General features: G+C 37.8%; 1 protein-coding gene across 1 annotated transcript; it reads left to right on the top strand.

Annotated features, from left to right (window-relative positions):
• The first annotated feature begins 21,826 nt into the window (after window positions 1-21,826).
• LOC147368317 (olfactory receptor 7A17-like) lies at window positions 21,827-22,858 on the top strand. The gene has a single exon (XM_086408780.1). It carries the CDS (start codon window positions 21,827-21,829, stop codon window positions 22,856-22,858), a length of 1,032 nt encoding a protein of 343 aa, XP_086264906.1.
• Window positions 22,859-23,381: the final 523 nt, after the last annotated feature.

The following is a 23,381-nucleotide window of genomic DNA, read 5'->3' on the forward strand; positions in this document are numbered from 1 at the left end:
ATAATTTGTCACTTTAATATTCTAAATGTTTCAACTCTTGCTGTAAGCAAGAAAGGAAAGTGAGAGCTATTTAGCATTCTTAGTGGTGAAAGACAACTTATATATATTTACTTCTATTTAGAGTTTCTCATCAGTTATTCCTTATTATTCCTTTCGGCCTTCTGATTAAATCTTTTCCTAAAAATTCCATCTCCTCTGATCATAATTCTCTACCATTTGACTTACATTCTATAGCCATATTTGAATTCCTCTCTCTACACATAAGATAAAATTATAACTTAGATACTGCTCCTTCCTCACTTCGTAAATGTTCTTCTGTTATATTGTTTCACTTCCAAATCTTTGGCAATTTGATCTTGAATTAGAGATCCATGTTAATATTGTTAAATTTTTACTCTTTTGTGTCTTTTTATCAGTTATTTGTAGATTTTCATTCAATTTTATTAGATCCTATTGTTCAGGAAGGGGCTTCCCAGGTGTACTAATGGTAAAGAACCCATCTGCCAATGTAGGAGAATTAAGAGATGCAGGTTCGATCTCTGCATTGTGAAGATCCCCTAAAGGAGGGTATGGCAACTCACTCCACAGTTCTTGCCTGGAGAATCCTTTGGCCAGATGGAGGCTACTGGCAAACTACACTCCATAGGGTCACATGGAGTCTGACATGACTGAAGTTACTTAGCACATGGCATATTGCTCAGGAAACAATATACTTAACATAATTGCACTCTCACCGATATATTTTGTTCCATAAGTTTTTAGTTTTTGAAAAATCTCTTTCTAAAATGTGTTCTTTCTAAATTCTGTATATCGTGACCATCTTTCTAAATTCCATATATATGTGTTAGTATTCTGTATTGGTTTAGAAAGATGGTAATGATAACCCTGTATGAGAGACAGCAAAAGAGACACAGATGTATAAACAGTCTTTTGGACTCTGTGGGGGAGGGGATGATTTGGGAGAATGGCATTGAAACTTGTATAATATCATATAAGAAATGAATCGTCAGTCCAGGTTCGATGCAAGATACAGGATGCTTGGGGCTGGTGCGCTGGGATGACCCAGAGGGATGGTATGGGGAGTGAAGTGGGAGAGGGGGTTCAGGGTTGGGAACACGTGTACACCCGTGTAGGATTCGTGTTGATGTATGGCAAAACCAATACAATATTGTAAAGTAATTAGCCTCTAATTAAAATAAGTAAATTTAATTAAAAAATAAAATGTGTTCTTTTATATACTTTTACACAAATGAATCAATACAATCCTGAATTTATGATAAATGGTCTTTATATTTTAGGGACAAATATTCGTTATGTTTAATATTTTCTACAATTTGTCCCTCTTTTGTTTCTTTCTCAATAATACCTCAGGGACTTGCTTCCAATCAACCAGTATAATGCTGGTTCATTATTTCCATATCTGTATAATACTGCATGGTGTGGTTGTGTGACTCAGACATTTGGTGGTGTATTATATTATTTATAAATAAGTGACTATTATATCACTGCTACAAAAGTACTTTGGAATTCTTAGTTTAATATTATTTTTCTCAAACAAGGATAATTGTGTCCTCCAGGAACCTTTAAGCAATATTTCTAGACATTATTCACTGTCACACTGATGATGGGTAAGTGGTGGGGAAGGATGCTTCTAAACATCTTGCAATTTATAGGACAGACCCCACCCCCAGAGAAGAATCTGGCAGAGAATGCCCAATAGTGCAGAGACTGAGGAATCCTGAGTTAAAAGTTATCTGTGTTTCTAATATCAATGGAAAAGTGGTTCCAATGTAGTTTTTCATATTCATCTAAAGAGTACTGCTTACTTTTGCACTGGGGTCTTTAGTTCATTTTAAAAAGATGTGTCAGATAAGGAACTACTTAATTTCTTTCTAGATAGGTGGCCATTTACTCCAGCTTTTATTCAACAATCCAACATTTTCCAACCAAATTGGATGCAATCATCCCATAGGATAGTGTTCATATCTAAAGAGACCTAATTCTTTATTTATTTGAGTTTTTTTTTATTTTATTTTATTTTTAAACTTTACATAATTGTATTAGTTTTGCCATATATCAAAATGAACCTGCCATCATTCAACAAATAATAGCAAAACATTTGCTACTTGCGAGAAATTTCTGGATAATTCTATGTTATATTCTCTTGAGCCAAGGTCTTTTCTAAATTAATTCTTAACTCATGTCATAAGTGCTTAATTATTCCTATTATATATATCATGTTTCAGTCAGTTTTTGTTGTTCCATTCATTTTTCTTTAATACAATTGTGTGAAGTCACCCTTTTAACTGGTTTCATAATTTAGCCATATTTTGTCATTTCATAATTTATATTTTTCTTCAGTGTGTTTTTAAATAACTGCAAATATATTCACAGACCTGGGAAAATAAGAATTGAACAAGGCAATTTAAATCTCTGGTGATTAGCATCTTGCAATATAGTGACAATGTCACAGTACACTGAAATAAAATATAGTCCTAAGGCTTAAATCATGTAAAGAAATTTATCCAGAATAAGAGAAGGAATTTTCATGGCCTACTCTATAAAGTAAGGTCTGGAAAGGCCTTTGCCTGTTGGTCAAAGACCAGAACTAGACTTGAAGTATGCCCATTAGATTAATTAAAAAAGTGAAAACATTAAGACCAACAGTAGCAAACAAATCATGACTCGTAAGGAAAAAAGAGACAAGGCTTGCCTCATTCAGTATCAGACCACACAGAAAAAGGTCAGATTATATGGAAAAGCACAGGAAAGACATCTTCTACTGCTTCATGTAACACATATGAAACTTGTCATATTTTTTGTGTTTTTATTTTTGAATTGTGAGTTTGCTATCTTTACTTTTTCTTCTCTTGGGATATTAAATCTGTACGGTTTTGGTTTTTCACATCATTTAGATATAACTTTCTTTCATTGGAAAAGAGATATGTTTCTTTCTGATTTTTCCTGGGCATCAAGGAGATGTAGCTAAAGTTGAAACATTGCCAAACCAAGGAGGGTTTTCTTTGTCCCATTGTCTCTGGGATGATTTGAGCTTGTTAGATCTTTTCCCTTCATTTTATCTCTCTCTCTCCCATACTTTTTATATTTCTTTAAACACAGGACAGAAAGTGGTTGTAGTTAAAAGGAACCCTAACTATATTACTCTCTCAGAAGCTTATGAACTAGAATTTCTGGGTACCGTTAAAACACTGTTTAGGAGAAAGGTAATCTGATCTGACCAACTTGAGTTGTAACCACCCATGGCCCAAGGAGGTTGGTTCTGGATGAGAAATTCATGCCAGTAATGTAGTCCAGGAGGCTGTGGGGTGTGTGTGCCTGTGCCTTGTGAAGTGAGGGCAGTTCTTAAAGCAGAGGCAACTGGACTCATATATTAAGTTGGCATGAGAAGTTCACAGAGGCCAGAACTCAATCAACAGATGAAACTATGAAAGGGATCTAATATAATTCATAGGACATTTTTGCAAGAAAATTAATAAAGTGCAAAGAACCACATGGAAGGAGGAATTCTCTGTGGACTGAGGTGTCAGTTTTAGCAGAGAGGCCACTTTGATCCTCAGTATCCCTGACACCATCTCTAGTCACTCCCCGTCCTGCTCATTCCTCTGGCTTCCTTGTTTGCATTCAAACATGTGGAACAAGTGTTTTGCTCAGGACCTTTGCAGTGGCTGTTGCCTCTTCCAGCCACACACTTCTCCTGGTGTCGTACTATATCCTTCTGTTTCTTTCTTAACATCTCTTCAAATAACCTCTTGTTTGTTGGCCTTGCCTGAACACTCAGTACATAATAAATTTCCCTCCTACTCGCTTCTTTATATCTGTTTTTGTTTTCTTCAAAACATCGTTCACCTTCTGACATAAAATATATTTATTTGAATATCATCTTTCACCATCCTTGGATTGTGGGAAATTTGTTTTTCAGTACCTCTACTTATTCCTTATATGTTCTTGAAGCATGTTGGCCCTCAATATAAAATATACCTCAAATATCTGAAAGAATTTCTCATTAAAATTGAAAATACATGTGTTTCCCATCCTGAACCCCCATCCCACCTCCCTCCCCTTACTATCCCTCTGGGTCATCCCAGTGCACCAGCCCCAAGCACCCTGTATCATGTTGATGTATGGCAAAACCAATACAATATTGTATAGTAAAAAAAAAAACTGAAAATACATGAACTCTTTGGAAGTATGCTAACAATGTGATAAAAATATCTGGTGAGAGACGAAATGGGATACATATTTAGGGAGGATCTGTCTATATACAATATATTAGCATCAGTTTCTTGCAAGCAAAATAAAAATTACAGTATTTCAGCTATGTGAGTTATGCCAATTTCAGGGAAAATTAGTCATGTTGTTCTTTTTTTTCCCTAGAGTCACCTTCACCATATGGAACTAGGGAACAATACAAACATTTCAAAATTTCTTCTCATGGGACTTTCAGAGGTACCAGAACTGCAGCCCCTCATATTTGGGCTTTTCCTCTCCATGTACCTAATCACTGTATTTGGAAACCTGCTCATGATCTTGGCTGTCAGCTCAGACTCCCACCTCCACACCACCATGTACTTCTTCCTCTCCAACCTGTCCTTTGTAGACATCTGCTTCACCTCCATCACTATCCCAAAGATGCTGCAAAATGTTCAGATACAGAGCAAAGTCATAACTTATGAAGGCTGCATTGTCAAGATGCATTTTTACATTCTCTTTGCAGGATTAGATGACTTTATCCTGACTGTGGTGGCCTATGATCGCTTCATGGCCATTTGCCACCCCCTGCGTTACACAGTCACCCTGAACTCCCAGCTCTGTGGATGGCTGGTTCTGGAGTCCTAGATCATTAGTGTCCTGAACTCCTTAATGATATTGTGATTGTCCTTCTGCTCAGACTTGGAAATCCACCACCTTTTTTTTTTTTTTGGTGAAATCAAACAGCTAATCCAGCCTGCCTGTTCTGACACCTTCGTCAATAACATAGTGCTGTATTTTGGATCTGGAATTCTTGGAGTTGTTTCCCTGGCTGGTATCCTTTACTCTTACTACTCTTACTCTAAGATAGTGTTCTATCTTAGAGTATAAAGCATTTTCCACCTGTGCATCTCATCTCTCTGTTGTCTCCTTATTTTATTGTACATGTTTAGGAGTATACCTTAGTTCTGTTGGTACCCACAGCTCAGAAGCAAGTGTAATAGCCTCAGTGATGTACACTGTGGTCACACCCATGCTGAATCCCTTCATCTACAGTCTGAGAAATAAAGACATAAAGAAGGCTCTGAAAAGATTCTTTGAGATGGAAACTTTTTAATAGGGCCATTTGATCTTGGACTGAAAAAATGCCCATGATAGCAGGACTCAAAGCCTCATAGGCAGATATTGTGATTCTTTGTTCAGATTGTGATGATAGTAATTGCTTCTTCAATTTATAGCCTGGTATTTCCATTTCTTTCATTTCAACTTCTCTATACAATTTTAAGGACTTCCCTAGTGGCTCAGATGGTAAAGCATCTGTCTACAATGTGGGACACCCAGGCTCAATCCCTGGGTTGGGAAGATCCCCTGGAGAAAGAAATGGCAATCCATTCCAGGACTATTGCCTGGGAAATCCCATGGACAGAGGAGCCTTGTAGGCTACAGTCTATGGGGTCGCAAAGAGTCAGACACAATTGAGCGACTTCACTTCACTTTATACAATTTTAAAAACATCCTTTATAAACTTTTCTCTGTTATCTAAGTTTTTTCTTTTGTCATTTTTCTACTCTCTCAAATTGATTCAAACTCTTTTGTGAAATATATTTAAATTCCAATTTATCTCATGAGACTTCACCCATTTCTTAAGAATAAATTCTTCTGAAATGATCTACTTTTTACTGAGTAAATTTTATTTCATTTTACTAAAGAATTATCATGAATTTTGCTACTTCTATGGAAAAAAAACTGTATACCCAAACCTATTACATAATATCATAGAAGAGAAAAATATGAAACTACATTTTATCACATTTTGGTTCTTCATACCTTGGAACATCGCCACTGTAATTGCTCTTTCTGAAAATGTAGACATTAACAAATAGTGTGTTTCATAGTATGTCATCTGCTTTTACACGCTCACAGTGTACTGTTCTCCATGTAGCTCAATGTCCACTTTACCTACATGAATCACTGGCAAAGTGAGCATCAAAATCATACCTCTAATTGGTGTGTATGTGAAACAAAAATTTCAATAATGAGTTTGGCATTATAAGATGTGGACTCAGAGGGGACCTTAAGTATGATGTAGCACAAATTCATGTCAGATTATTTCTATGCAAACTGTTTTTCATGGTCCCATTTACTTATTGGTGTATGTGATTTCCTTGTTTGTGTGTAAAGAGATTTATCACTGGAGCAAAGGATTGGTGTAATTATATCTTTCTGCTTCTGCTTGAAGAAATTCCATTGCTGCTGCCTATGAATATGATTCTTTCCAATTCTCTAAATGAAATATTTTCCCCATTCTAATTTCTTTCATAATCAATAAAAGTCAATGGATAATATAAATATCATATTTAAATGATATATGTGATATAAACTATATAAATAAAACACTTTGACACTTTTCTTTCTTCCTAAAAGAGCTATCTCAATCACTTTTAGGTGTGACTCAACTACCTGTGCTTAGCATATTACCCTAAACCATGCAGCATGGTTTAATTCAGAAATGTTTAATTTTTAGCTAATTCATTAACATGTAATTACATACAGTAAACTGCACAATTTTAAAATATACAGTTTTTTTTATTTCAAAAATTAAGAGTATATTACATGGTTCCATTTGTGAATAATTTAAAGAGGTGCACACATCAATATAGTATATTAATGCATATATATGGAATTTAGAAAGATGGTAACAATAACCCGGTGTACGAGACAGCAAAAGAGACACTGATGTATAGAACAGTCTTATGGACTCTGTGGGAGAGGGAGAGGGTGGGAAGATTTGGGAGAATGGCAATGAAACATGTAAAATATCATGTAGGAAACGAGTTGCCAGTCCAAGTTTGATGCACGATGCTGGATGCTTGGGGCTGGGGCACTGGGACGGCCCAGAGGGATGGTATGGGGAGGGAGGAGGGAGGAGGGTTTGGGATGGGGAACACATGTATACCTGTGGCGGATTCATTTTGATATTTGGCAAAACTAATACAATTATGTAAAGTTTAAAAATAAAATAAAATTAGAAAAAATAAAAAATAGAAAGGTGCACAATAAGTTTTAATTTCTTTGTAATGTTGTTAACAATATAATTGCCCTGAGTCTCAGTTTTCATTTCATAAGGAAATATGAGATGATAAATTCTAGCTTCACTTGGATGTTGTGAGGTATGGATGCTGCAATGCATAGAAATATTTGCTGAGTCCACAAACCATGTTCAAGATTAGGAGTACATGTATGTTTATATGTGCCTTCATCTGTATCCACCAGTCTCTGAAATAAACCCACTCACACATATATATATATTGCACACAGTCTCATTAGTAATCTCACCCATTGTGTTGAAGGAAAACTTGAGAGAAAGTTGGAAGGATAGAGTAAGAAAAAAAAAAAAAAAGAATGCTGGAATTAACACAAACTAGAAAGAATGTAGAAATGTTAACACAAAGATTTAAAGTAGGATATTAATTTCAATAATGAGGTACTTTTTCTATCTTAAATTTCAAAGGCCTCAAAATCAGAGCCACATTTACATTTAGATAAATAAAAATTATCTGTATAAATTAATGGGAAAAAGATCTTTAAAGTGACTCTGATTTCCTCCTATATATGGTAGGAGTTCAACACAAAATGCCCTATTTAAGAGAAGCTTATTGTGTGAATTGAAAATCTTTAGCTCAGGTCCTAGAAACAGTAGATGATTGAACAAATATTTTAGATTCCTATTGATGAAAGTGAAAGTGGAGAGTGAAAAAGTTGGCTTAAAGCTCAACATTCAGAAAATGAAGATCATGGCATCTGGTCCCATCACTTCATGGGAAATAGATGGGGAAACAGTGGAAACTGTGTCAGACTTTATTTTTCTGGGCTCCAAAATCATGGCAGATGGTGATTGCAGCCATGAAATTAAAAGATGCTTACTCCTTGGAAGGAAAGTTATGACCGACCTAGGTAGCATATTCAAAAGCAGAGACATTACTTTGCCAACAAAGGTTCATCTAGTCAAGGATATGGTTTTTCCTGTGGTCATGTATGGATGTGAAAGTTGGACTGTGAAGGCTGAGCACCGAAAAATTGATGGTTTTGAACTGTGGTGTTGGAGAAGACTCTTGAGAGTCCCTTGGACTGCAAGGAGATCCAACCAGTCCATTCTGAAGATCAGCCCTGGGATTTCTTTGGAAGGAATGATGCTAAAGCTGAAACTCCAGTACTTTGACCACCTCATGCGAAGAGTGGACTCATTGGAAAAGACTCTGATGCTGGGAGGGATTGGGGGCAAGAGGAGAAGGGGACGACAGAGGATGAGATGGCTGGATGGCATCACTGACTCGATGGACATGAGTCTGAGTGAACTCTGGGAGTTGGTGATGGACAGGGAGGCCTGGCGTGCTGCGATTCATGGGGTCACAAAGAGTTGGACATGACTGAGCGACTGATCTGATCTGATCTGATCTGTTTGCTCCAATAACAAATTACCATACCAGTAGGTAAAAAAGTACCTGTCATAAAATTATGTAAGGTCAGAGGCCTGAAGTCTAATTGAGCAAAAATTTAGATATCTACAAGGCTGTGATCCTTAAGGATATCCAGAACAGGTTGCATTCAATTTCCTGTTTTACTTCTAGTGGCTACCACCATTCCATAGTTCACGGTCCTTCCTCCATATTCAAATCCAGGTGTATGGCATTTTAACTCCCTCTCTAATTCCAATTCTTCCCCTCTCTTGAATGGTTAGAAAAATCATCATAATTGTATAAGTTTGACCTGGATATCTGTGCTAATATTCTTTTTTTTGTGTGTGTGTGATGCTTTCTTTTTTTTTTTTCAGTGTTTTATTTATTATTATTATTATTATTTTAATTTAAATTTATTTATTTTAATTAGAGGCTAATTACTTTAAAATATTGTATTGGTTTTGCCATACATCAACATGAAATGGAATATTACTTGGCCATTAAAAAGAATACATTTGAATCAATTCTAATGAGGTGGATGAAACTGGAGCCAATTATACAGAGTGAAGTGAGCCAGAAAGAAAAACACCAATACAGTATACTAACGCATATATATGGAATTTAGAAAGATGGTAACGATAACCCTGTATGTGAGACAGCAAAAGAGACACAAATGTATAGAACAGTCTTTTGGACTCTGTGGGAGAGGGAGCAGGGGATAATTTGGGAGAATGGCATTGGAACATGTATAATATCATATAAGAAATGAATTGCCAGTCCAGGTTTGATGCAGGATACAGGAAGCTTGTGGCTGGTGTACTGGGGTGTGCTAATATTCTTATATCAAGATAAATGATCAGCAACCTTATTTCCTCTGCTATTGTAATTAAACTAGTTATGTAAACTAGGCTATTCCAAAGTTCTTGAGATTTTTCTGTAGAAATCTTTTGGAGGATCTTATTGTGACTACTGCAAAATATTATCCTAATAGAAATTATTTGATGTCACTTTGGTGGCTCAGAGGTTAAAGTGTCTGCCTGCAATGCGGGAGACCTGGGTTTGATCCCTGGGTTGGGAAGATCCCCTGGAGAAGGAAATGGCAACCCACTCCAGTATTCTTGCCTGGAGAAACCCATGGACAGAGGAGCCTGCTGGGCTACAGTCCATGGGGTCGCAAAGAGTTGGACACGACTGAGTGACTTAACTAATACTTTTATAAAAAATCAAACACAAATTTATCACAACCTAACAGGTGACCAAAAATCTTTTCTTTCAAAATTAAGAAAGATTGGAGGATTCTGGGTGAAGGCCTAAAACTACTTACACCTGATCTAACACAGACCACTTTCTTGCTACTCAAATTGTCATCCACAGGCCAGGACCTGTACTATCAAATAACACTTAGAGTCTTGTTAGAAACACAGGTCCCTGGGCCCCTGATCTGGCCTGCTGCTGCTGCTAAGTCGCTTCAGTCGTGTCCGACTCTGTTGGACCCCATAGACGGCAGCCCACCAGGCTCCCCTGTCCCTGGGATTCTCCAGGCAAGAACACTGGAGTGGGTTGCCATTTCATTCTCCAGATCTGGCCTACTGAATAATAATTTACATTTTAAATACAATCCTTGGTAATTTGTAGAAGCAGTGGATTTAGAGAAGTGCTAGTCTAGAATAGGTTTCATCACTTTCTCAGTGTTGATACTTGGGAAGTATGATTACTTGCATTGGATGATGTCCTGTATGTCAGAAGAGTTCAGTAGGACCCCTTCAAATATTGCCAAATATCTTTAATTGCAAAATCACTCTTGGTTGAGAATCACTGCTCCAGTGTTTGAAAACTGGGAGCCTCCTGAGAGATTCCAATCAAGACTCCATCTCTTATTTGGTTTAAAATATTGAGCACTTCCCCAGTGGCTTAGATGGTAAGGCGTCTGCCTACAATGCCAGAGACCTGGATTCAATCCCTGGATTGGGAAGATCCCCTGGAGGAGGAAATGGCAACCCACTCCAGTACTCTTGCCTGGAAAATCCCATGGACAGAGGAGCCTGGTAGGCTACAGTCCATGGGGTCCCAAAGAGCTGGGCATGCCTGAACCACTTCATTTTCACTTTTATTGAGCATAACATTAAAGCCTTCTGAGTATCATTAACATAATGGGGAATGAAGTGCGTAAGGGGACTACATCATAAATGTAGTATGAGAACTACATTTATTTATGACTACATCATAAATAAATTTTTTTGCAATCACTATAATGTTCTAAGGTAGGTTATGGTATGTTGTTACTCTTGTTCACTCACTAAGTCGAGTGCTTAGTTTTCATATTAATTAGAAAGATCCTGACCAAGTTGTTCAATCCCACAGTCATGTCTGGCTCTTTGAGACCCCATGGACTGCAGCAACCCAGGCTTTCCTGTCCTTCATCATCTCCTGGAGCTTGCTCAAATTCATGTCCATTGAGTCAGTGATGCCATCCAACCATCTCATCTTCTGTTGTTCCCTTTTCCTCCTGTCTTCAATCTTTCCCTTCTGCTTCTGTTAAGTCCATACCATTTCTGTCCTTTACTGAGCCCATCTTTGCACAAAATGTTCCCTCAGTATCTCTACTTTTCTTGAAGAGATCTCTAGTCTTTCCTATTCTATTGTTGTCCTCTATTTCTTTGCATTGATCAATGAGGAAGGCTTTCTTATCTCTCCTTGCTATTCTTTGGAAATCTGCATTCAAATGGATATATCTTTCCTTTTCTGTTTTGCCTTTTGTGTCTCTTCATTTTTCAGCTATTCGTAAGGCCTCTTCAGACAACCATTTTGCCTTATTACATTTCTTTTTCTTGGGGATGGTTTTGATCACTACCTGGTGAACAATGTTATGAAGCTCCATCCATAGTTCTTCAGGCACTCTGTCTATCAGATCTAATCCCTTGAATCTATTTATCACTTTCATTGTGTAATCTTAAGGGATTTGATTTAGGTTGTACCTGAATGGTTTAGTGCTTTTCCCTACATTCTTGTATTTAAATCTGAATTTTACAATAAGGATTCCAAAAATAAATCCTGACCAAGGGATTTATGCAAATACATGCCTACTGCAGCATTACTTGGAATTTATATATCTCAGTATCTTTTCTATCTCTGGATATTCATATAAAAATGTTTTATGTGAAAATGGGCACACTAAAGAGCTTTAATTATTACTAATTATAATACTTGCAATTATTTTATTACAAATGATGTTATATATATATTTCCATTTTTTAGTCATTTACTTTCTTGATAAAATATATTGTCTGTGAGAGTCTTTTGTTTTGTATGTTCTGGTTGGATTGGTTGGATTCCCATGTTTGATCATACTTTTCAACAAAAATTTGATGTTTCATTTATTCACAAATTTTTTTTCCTTTTTTTTAAATTTGGTTCTATTATTTATTTATTTTATTTTTTACTTTACAATATTGTATTTGTTTTGCCATACATCAGCATCTACCATGGGTGTACACGTGTTCCCCATCCTGAACCCCACTCCCACCTCCCTCTCCATACCATCCCTCTGGGTCATCCCAGTGCACCAGCCCCAACCCTCCTGCATCCTGCATCAAATCTGGACTGGCGATTCGTTTCCTGTATGATATTATACATGTTTCAATGCCATTCTCCTAAATCATCCCCCGCCTCCCTCTCCCACAAAGTCCAAAAGACTGTTGTATACATCTGTGTCTCCCTTGCTGTCCCGCATACAGGGTTGTCATTACCATCTTTCTAAATTCCATATATATGCGTTAGTTTACTATATTGGTGTTTTTCTTTCTGGCTTACTTCAGTACGTATAATAGGCTCCAGTTTCATCCACCGCATTAAAACTGATTCAAATGTATTCTTTTTAATAGCTGAGTAATACTCCATTATGTATATGTACCACAGCCTTCTTATCCATTCATCTGCTGATGGACATCTAGGTCGCTTCCATGTCCTGGCTATTATACACAGTGCTGCGATGAACAATGGGGTACACGTGTCTATTTCAGTTCTGGTTTCCTCATTGTGTATGCCCAGCAGTGGGATTGCTGGGTCATATGGCAGTTCTATTTCCAGTTTTTTAAGGAATCTCCACATTGTTATCCATAGTGGCTGTACTAGTTTGCATTCCCACCAACAGTGTAAGAGGGTTCCCTTTTCTCCACATCCTCTCCAGCATTTATTGCCTGTAGACTTTTGAATCACAGCCATTCTGACTGGTGTGAAATGGGACCTCATCAGATCAGATCAGTCACTCAGTCATGTCTGACTCTTTGTGACCCCATGGATCGCAGCACGCCAGGCCTCCCTGTCCATCACCAACTCCCGGAGTTCACTCAGACTCATGTCCATCGAGTCAGTGATGCCATCCAGCCATCTCATCCTCTGTCGTCCCCTTCTCCTCTTGCCCCCAATCCCTCCCAGCATCAGAGTCTTTTCCAATGAGTCCACTCTTCGCATGAGGTGGTCAAAGTACTGGAGTTTCAGCTTTAGCATCATTCCTTCCAAAGAAATCCCAGGGCTGATCTTCAGAATGGACTGGTTGGATCTCCTTGTAGTCCAAGGGACTCTCAAGAGTCTTCTCCAACACCACAGTTCAAAACCATCAATTTTTCGGTGCTCAGCCTTCTTCACAGTCCAACTCTCACATCCATACATGACCACAGGAAAAACCATATCCTTGACTAGATGAACCTTTGTTGGCAAAGTAATGTCTCTGCTTTTGAATATGCTATCTAGATTGGTCATAACTTTGCTTCCAAGGAGTAAGCGTCTTTTAATTTCATGGCTGCAATCACCATCTGCAGTGATTTTGGAGCCCAGAAAAATAAAGTCTGACACAGTTTCCACTGTTTCCCCATCTAGTTCCCATGAAGTGATGGGACCGGTTGCCATGATCTTCGTTTTCCCAATGTTGAGCTTTAAGCCAACTTTTTCACTCTCCACTTTCACCTTTATCAAGAGGCTTTTGAGTTCCTCTTCACTTTCTGCCATAAGGGTGGTGTCATCTGCATATCTGAGGTTACTGATATTTCTCCCAGCAATCTTGATTCCAGCTTGTGTTTCTTCCAGTCCAGCGTTTCTCATGTTATGGTACCTCATATTGGTTTTGATTTGCATTACTCTGATAATGAGTGATGTTGAGCATCTTTTCATGTGCTTGTTAGCCATCTGTATGTCTTCTTTGGAGAAATGTCTATTCAGTTCTTTAGCCCATTTTTTTATTGGGTCGTTTGCTTTTCTGGAATTGAGCTGCAGGTGTTGCTTGTATATTTTTGAGATTAGTTGGTTGTCAGTTGTGTCATTTGCTATTATTTTCTCCCATTCTGAAGGCTGTCTTTTCACCTCACTTATAGTTTCTTTTGTGGTGCAGAAGCTTTTAATTTTAATTAGATCCCATTTTTTTATTTTTGCTTTCAACACATTAAAAAGATCATACATCGTGACCAAGTGGGCTTTATCCCAGGGATGTAAGGATTCTTGAATATCCACAAATCAATCAATGTAATATACCACATTAACAAATTGAAAAATAAAAGCCATATGATTATCTCAATAGGTGCAGAGAAAGCCTTTGATAAAATTCAACATCCATTTATGATAAAAACTCTCCAGAAAGCAGGAATAGAAGGAACATATCTCAACATAATAAAAGCTATATATGACAAAACTGCAGCAAACATTATCCTCAATGGTGTTCCTAAAGTCAGGAACAAAACAAGGGTGCCAACTCTCACCACTACCATTCACAAAATTATTGCATGCAATTTTATTATTTTAAGTATGTAGATATATTAGAATGTTTGATAACATATACTCAGTCATATGTTGTTCTTTATATTACTCAGTTCAGCTAAGTCACTCAGTCGTGTCCAACTCTTTGCAACCCCATGGACTGCAGCAACCCAGGCATCCCTGTCGATCATCAGCTCCAGGAGCTTGCTCAAACTCATATCCATTGAGTTGGTGATGCCATCCAACCACCTCATCTTCTGTCATCCCCTTCTCCACCTGTTTTCAATCTTTCCCAGCTTTTCTAAGGACTCAGTTCCTTGCCTCAGCTGGCCAAAGTATTGGAGTTTCATTTTCAACATCAGTCCTTCCAATGAATATTCAGGATTGATTTCCTTTAGGATTGACTGGTTTGATATCCCTGCAGTCCAAGGGACTCTCAAGAGTCTACTTTAATACCACAGTTCAAAAGCATCAATTCTTCAGCGCTCAGCCTTCTTTATAATTCAAATCTCACATCTATACCTGACTACTCAAAAACCCATAGCTTTGACTATGTGGATCTTTGTCAGCAAAGTAATGTCTCTGATTTTTAATATGCTGTCTAGGTTGCTCAGTTTTTCTCCCAAAGGGCAAGTGTCTTTCATTTTCATGACTGCAGTCACCATCTGCAGTGATTTTGGAGTCCAAGAAAATAAAGTTTGTCACTGTTTCCATTGTTTCCCCATCTATTTGCAATGAAGTGATGAGACTGGATGCCATTTTTTGAATGTTGAGTTTTAAACCCGCTTTTTCACTCTCTTTCACTTTCATCAAGAGGCTCTTTAGTTCTATATCACTCAGTTGTATGGTTGTTTTTCCATTGCTTTTCTACTTTTTAGCTTTTTTTTTTTTTTAACTGCAATAATTGAACTGTCACTTTAATACTTGTCACTTGCAAATCCTTGTTATAAACAAAAATAAGAGTGAATGTTCTCTTGCATAGTGTGAATAAATAAACTTTTATACATTTATATACATGGAAATCTGTTATTGGAAATGGAAATACATGGAAATACTCGTTATTGCTCTTATCAGCCTTTCTTGATTAAACATATTTCTAAAAGTTGTATCACTTTTGGTGAGCACTTGGAAAGCATTCTTCTTTACCATTTGAAAATGTCACCTTCATCTTTCATATGCATATTTGAATCCAAATATATTAAAATGAGAACAAATTGTAACTTGAGTACTCCTTTATTCTAACATTTTAAAATCCTTTAAGATATTTTATTTCTAAGTCTTTGGGAATTTAAGTTGAAATAGTAGCTCATGTTGGTATCATTAAATTGTTAATATTTTATGTCCTTATATAAGTTAATTGTAGATTTTTGTTCAATATTGTTGCATTCAGTTATCTTGAAATCACTATGAAAAGTGAAAGTGTTAGGCAACGAAAGTTGCCTAGTCGTATCTTACTTTTCGGGATTCCAGGGACTGTAATCCATCAGGCTCCTCTGTCCATGGAATTCTCCAAACAAGAATACTGGAGTGGGTAGCCATTCCCTCTCCAAGGGATCTTCCTGACCCAGGAATTGAATCTGGGTCTCCTGTATTGCAGGTGGATTCTTTACTGACTGAGCCAGCTGGAAAGCCCAATGTGCATCTCTACTGTACCTGATTCTTGATTCATTCAACAAATAATTGAACATCTACTATGTGCCACTGTTTCTAGGAACATTGAGTATTACATTCAGTTAAAAGTCATCAGTGGCCACAGGAATGGAAAAGGTCAGTTTTCCAACCCCCAAAAGGGACAATACCAAAGAATTTTCAACTTACCCCATGATTGCACTCATTTCACACTCCAGCAAAGTAATAATCAAAATTCTCAAAGCCAGGCTTCAACAGTACATGAACCGTGAACTTCCAGAAGTTCAAGCTGGATTTTGAAAAAGCAGAGGAAAAAGAGATCAAATTGCCAAAATCCGTTGGATCATAGAAAAAGCAAGAGAGTTCCAGAAAACATCTACTTCTGCTTTATTGATTACACCAAAGCCTTTGACTGTGTCAATCACAACAAACAATGTAAAATTCTTCAAGAGATGGGAATACCAGACCATAGACCATCTGACTTGTATCTTGAGAAATCTGTATGCAGGTCAAGAAGCAACAGTTAGAACTGGACATGGAAGAAGAGAGTGGTTCCAAATTGGGAAAGAATTATGTCAAGGCTGTGTATTGTCACCCTGCTTATTTAACTTGTATTCAGATTACATCATGCAAAATGCCAGACTGGATGAAGCACAAGCTGGAATCAAGATTGCTGAAAGGAATATCAATAACCTCAGATATGCAGAGCAGCACCCTTATGGCAGATAGTGAAGAGGAACTAAAGACCTTCTTGATGAAGGTGAAAGAGGAGAGTGAAAAAAACTGGTTTAAAACTCAACAGTTTAAAAATAAAATAAAAGTAAAAACAAAACAAAACAAACAAACAAACAAAAAAAAACAACACACTGGTTTAGAGAGAGCCTTCAGAAAGCAGCTAATCTCTTTCCTGAGGGGAGGGAGAAATTAACAGAATCATCCTTCTCAGGTTAACTGGAATTAAAATCAAAACTGTACAAGCCAGTAGCTTCTTGGCCAGAATGGAGGAGCTACCTCACGGGTCTGAAAGTACATTAGAGGGGAGCTAAATACTTCAGGGGTATCCATTTAGAAGGTACTCTGATGAGAAGGATACAAAGGAGAAAGAATCATTAGATATACTCAAATCTAATAATTTACATTGGAATTAAAACTTTATAATGTTTTTATACTGTTTTATGCAAAATGTAAATTTTCATGTTTGAAATAAATTGAATGTTTAATGTAAAAAAAAAAAAGTAACTAAGATCATGGCATCCGGTCCCATCACTTCATGGCAAATAAATGGAGCAACAGTTGGAACACTGAGAGACTTTATTTTTGGGGACTCCAAAATCACTGCATATGGTGAATGCAGCCATGAAATAAAAAGACCTTTGCTCCTTGGCAGAAAAGCTATGACCATTCTGTACAACATATTAAAAAGCAGAGACATTACTTTGCCAAAAAAGGTCCATCTAGTCAAAGCTATAGTTTTTCCAGTAGTCATTTATGGATGTGAGAGTGGGACTATAACGAAGGCTGAGTGCTGAAGAATTGATGCTTTTGAACTGTGGTGTTGGAGTAGACTCTTGAGAGTCCCTTGGACTGTAAGGAGATCAAACCAATCCATCCTAAAGAAAATCAGTCTTGAATATTCATTGGAAGGACTGATGCTGAAGCTCCAATACTACAGCCACCTGGTGCAAAGAACTGACTCCTTAGAAAAGACCCTGATGCTGGGAAAGATTGAAGGCAGGAGAAGGGGACGACAGTGGATGAAGTGACTGGATGGCATTGCTGGCTTGATGGACATGAGTTTGAGCGAGCTCCAGAAGTTGGTGATGGACAGGGAAGCCAGGGTTGCTGCAGTCCATGGGGTTGCAAAGAGTCAGATACTACTGAGTGACTGAACTGAAATGCATGTCTACTCTTTTGCCAATTTTATTGCTAATCTATGTCAGATCATTAAGTCAATACCATTTTTTTGTTTCTTTAAGTTATTTTTTCAATTGAAGTATAGTTGATATGGGCTTTCCTGGTGGTGCTATTGGAAAAGAACCCACTTTATAATGCAGGAGACATGAGATGTGGGTTTGATCTGTGAGTTGGGATGATCCCTTGGAGGAGGGCATAGCAACCCATTTCAGTATTCTTGCCTGGAGAATACATGGATAGAGGCCCCTGGCAAGTTACTGTCCATAGGGTTGCAAAAATTGGACACAACTGAAGTGACTTAGCACACACAAGGATCAGGTACAAGGAGATTAGACCTCTGGAAGGCAGCCAAGTTCATGGGAAGAGGGTAATAAAAACTAGATTCATCTTACTTCTAATTAACCTTCTGGGGAAAGAGACTCATCAGGAAAATTTTCCTATCTAGACCAGTGTCCCACAGGGAAGTGTTGTGCTCAGATGTGGGAGTAACAATGGAAACAGTGCCTAATGAACAGACATGGAGAGCTGTAAAATCTCCTTGGTTGCATCCCTCAGTCTATACAACCTTGAGCTGCACAGGGCATGGTTATTGGTTTTGGAGTCCTACATTTGAATAAGGATCAATGCTTCCCTCTTTCCTTCTGACCTGCCTGAGAACAGAGCTTCAGCCTGCATCATCAACCATCCACGGAGAAACATGGATATCCACACAGGGGCTTTCCTCCTGTCATCCCCATCCAGGTGAATGTGAGAGTTCTATAGGTACTTCAAGGAAGTTTGAGAGAGAATACAAGTGGAAAACTTTTTTCTGAGGTCACTTGAGAGCCTAATCGGCCCACACCAGGGCTGAAATATTAGCCATGGTTGTTCATTAGATTGACTAATTAACTTATAATTCATTTATTTTATATGTTAAAATTTTTCAAGAAATGTCTGATGAACTCAGCAGCACAAGAATCAATGTTGACAATTAAGTGATGGGAATGGAAACCCAATTGGATGAGAATGAGGAAGCAATGAGGAGCATCAAGTGGTTCCAGTAAAATCAGAGCATATTAGAGGAGTTATACATTTAAGGAGAGTAAGAAAAGTGGGTTTGGAGGCATATGAAATGAAATATCCACATTTACAAAAAGACTTTTGAATTTGGGAAGTACTTGAATACCTTCCATTTTTATTAGAACGACCCACATCTATGGAAGTATATACTGCCTTGCAACAGTGTTCTTGAGACAAACATTTCACAGTATCTTTCCTCAGGTTATATATTCACAGGAAAATATTGTGCTTAGAATGAAAACAGGGGTATGAAAATGAGTCTTACTTTGGAATTCTTAAATACCAAGAGGTAGGGAAGCAAGGGAAGCATTTGGAAGGTAGAAAGAAAAAAACAAGCAAATTCACATCTCTGTGATACCTGCTAATTTAGTATGAGAAAGGAACTATGCTGAATTTTTACATGTATTGACTAAATTTGCCTTCCAACTTAGGAGGATAGATACCACTATCCCCACTATTTGAATTAGGTCATTAACGTTTAGAATGGGTCTGTAGATTCACTACATTCAAATGGCTAATATGTGATAACAGTGAGTTTCAAAAGTCAGTTTTATGAATCAAAAGCTTTGTACTCAAGATCATTTACAAAAGTCTGTTACCATTTATCTTTTTTATTTTTTTCAGTTTTATTTATTTATTTTCTTTACAATATTGTATTGGTTTCGTCATACATTGACATGAATCGCCATGGGCGTACATGTGTTCCCCATCCTGAACCCCCCCTCCCACCTCCTTCCCCATCCCATCCCTCTGGGTCATCCCTGTGCACCAGCCTAGAGAATTTATCTTTTAAAATCCTCATCTATAATTGTGTATTGTCTATTTTCTGTTGTCAGTTGTGGGTTTATTCCCTTGGAAGTGTTAGTTGCTCAGTTGTGTCCAACTCTTTGTGAACCCATGGACTGTAGCCCGCCAGGCTCCTCTATCCATGGGTTTCTCCAAGCAAGAATACTGGAGTAGGTTGCCACTTCCTACTCCAGGGAATCTTGATGATCCAAGGATCAAACCTGGGTCTCCTGCATTTCAGGCAGATTCTTTACCATCTGAACCACCAAGGAAGCCTTATTCCCTTTGCTTACTTTCTACTGGAATGCTCCTGTTGTCCTAAAATGATTACTCCTTCCTGCTTTGATAAATTGCTCTAGAATATTTTATGAGATATTTTGAGTATCAAGGCAATATAACTGTCATTGGAAAGCTATCAGAATCAAGGAATCTTTCTCTTTTCCATGGTCTGTTAGGGACCAGCTGAGTTTATTAGATTTTGCTTTGAAAATGAAAGTATTCAATACAGGTTTGTAGGGGAGACCATGGTGTAAATCCCTGATGCCATCAGACTTGTCATAGAGGTTGAAATGTCTGCATAAGTGAGGTATACATACTCCAAGGCCTGTATCCTAGGACAAGGCAACCACCAAGGAATGTGACCCACAGGTAGACCTTATTTTCCTCCACAGGACTTTTCATTCTATCAGTTTTTTGAACTCCTTTTTTTTTTTTTTAATGCATGCATGCTTGTTCAATTGCTTCAGTCATGTCCAATGCTTTGCAAGTCCATGGACTGTAGCCCACCAGGCTCCTCAGTCCATGGGATTCTCCAGGCAAAAATACTGGGGTGGGTTGCCATGCGCTCCTCAAGGGGATCTTCCCAACCCAAGGATTAAACCTGTATCTCTTGCATCTCCTGCACTTCAGGGGGATTATTTACTGCTGAACCACAGGGGAAGCCCAATACAGGGCACAAAGTAGTCACATTTAAATGGAATACAGTTCATAGGAAGCTTACCGTCTAGAACTTGGGTACTATTTCTACATTTTCTTGGGCAAAAACAACATAGTGTTGATGACTATCTTTCATCGCTGCTTTCGTAATTACTGTAGCCCAAAGTGAGAAGAGTCAGAGAGTTACAAGCCCAGTAAGACATGATGTGTGTAAGTGTGTGTGTTGTGTGTGTGTGTGTGTGTGTGTGTGTGTGTGTTGTGGGGAATGAGCAGTTCTCTGGAAAGTGATTCTTAAATAATCAACTCAAAAATGTTACCCTTAAAACACAGACACAATAATGTCAACCAGAAGATGCAAATAAAGGAGTCAATTCATTTTAATTCACAGGAATCAAAACAAATGTAAAAATGTGAAAGTAACAACATGTGGATGAAGTACTTCTTGTGTCTTGAAAGTTCAGCTGTAGTAGGAAAACCTTATTCCTTATCATCCTCTGATACTATTTCTCCTCACACTCACTCTTGCTTGTTTCCCTTGACACTTTTGCTGCTTTTTAAGTCTTGAATATTTGAAACAAGCCCTGCCCTCAGGTACTTTGCAGACTCTTTTCCCAATAGGGAACACTGGTTCCCCAGAGACTGATGTCTCTGCTTTGTCTTGCTTCGGGTCTCTGTTCAAATGTCTCTTTTTTTTTTTTTTTGCATATCTTCCTGAACTCTCAGTAAAATGTAACATATCCATGCATGGATATTTTATTACATTTATACCTGCCTTTTCCCCCCATATCATCTGTCACCACATGAGATGATATATATATATATATATATATTTCATTTGCTAGCTCATATTCTTTCTTCATCATTGCATTGTTGGAAGTTTTGTTCTCAGCATCTCACACATTTACCCTAGAAGATGGTTGATACTCAACATGAATTTCTAGAATATGTGAAAGACATTTGATTTAAAACAGTATAATCATGACCTCTTGGGGAAACGGTTGAGTGTTAGACAGGAATTTCTAATCACAGATGACACAGTAGATTACTTAAAGATGATTAAATATTGTAATTCATAGCATTTTACTGTGTTAATGTGCACACATGTAGAAATTAATCATGCTATATTTTTCTTCCCTAGTAGTGATCACCACCACGTGGTACAAGGAAATGATACAGGGATGGCACAGTTTATTCTTCTGGGATTATCAGAGGAACTAGAACTGCAGCCTATCATATTTGGACTTTTCCTCTCCATGTTTCTGATCACTGTGTTTGGGAATCTGCTCATCATTCTTGCCACAATCTCAGACTCCCACCTCCACACCCCCATGTACTTCTTCCTCTCCAACCTGTCCTTTGTAGACATCTGTTTCATCTCCACCACCATCCCAAAGATGCTGGTGAACATACAGACACAGAGCAAAGCCATTTCCTATGGAGGCTGCATCACCCAGATGCATTTTTACATACTATTCGTAGAGCTGGAGAACTTAATTCTAACTGTCATGTCCTATGACCGCTTCATAGCCATCTGTGACCCCCTGCATTACACAGTCATCATGAGCCCTATTCTCTGTGGACTGATGGTGCTCCTGTCCTGGATGATGAGTGCCCTGAATTCCTTGGTACAAAGCTTACTGGTACTGAGACTGTATTTCTGTACAGTCTTGGAAATCCCCCACTTTTTCTGTGACTTGAAAGAAGTACTCCGACTTGCCTGTTCTGACATCGTTCTTAATAATGCTGTGATGTATTTTGCAGTTGGGCTTTTCGGTGCTGTCCCCCTGGCTGGTATATGTTACTCGTACTCTAGGACAGTTTCCTCCATATGTAGAATCTCATCAGCTGAGGGGAAGTATAAAGCATTTTCCACCTGTGCATCTCACCTCTCTGTTGCTTCCTTATTTTATTGTACGGGTTTAGGATTGTATCTTAGCTCTACTGCTACCCACAACTCACACTCAAGTGCAATAGCCTCGGTGATGTACATTGTGGTCACACCCATGCTGAACCCTTTCATCTACAGTCTGAGAAATAAAGACATAAAGAGGGCTCTGAGAAGATTCTTTGGAGTGGCAGCTATGAAAGGGCCATTTGTCCTGGGGCTGAGGAAGTGCTGGTAATTGCAGTGCTCAAAGCATTAGAGTCAGAAATTGTGATTCTTGATCAGATTGTTGAAAGAGCATTTGTTCCTTTTATGAATTGCCTGGGTTTTGCACTCTTTGATTTAAATTCATCATATAATTTAAGTAACTCAATTAAGCTTTCTTAATAGCTGATGCATGGACAATTTTCCATTTTTTTTTCTATATTTCTACTTTCCCTAAATTTTTCCCAAACATGGGTGAGAAATATTTGGAAACTTCCATTTATTTGGTAGGAAAAATTGGATTTCTTAAGGCCTTTGTCTTAAGAAACATCCATCTTCTCAAGTATTTAAAATAATTCTTCTCTACTCATGAGGAAAAAATGCCTTTGGCAGCTAAAGTAACTTATAGAATTCAACTGTAGAGTAAAGTCTGAAACCAGTGTTTTTATTTTGGCTCTGTAATTTTTCTGTATCACCAGTTTAACTGTCCTTCCTGATAATATCGACTTTATTCATGCCACTGAGTTTTAGAACTGGTCTTTTGGTGTCATACAATT

This window comes from Bos grunniens, chromosome 7 (genome assembly GCF_055505025.1).
Source record: "Bos grunniens cultivar Pamir isolate PY7600 chromosome 7, Bosgru_T2T1.0, whole genome shotgun sequence".
Taxonomy (NCBI): domain Eukaryota; kingdom Metazoa; phylum Chordata; class Mammalia; order Artiodactyla; family Bovidae; genus Bos; species Bos grunniens.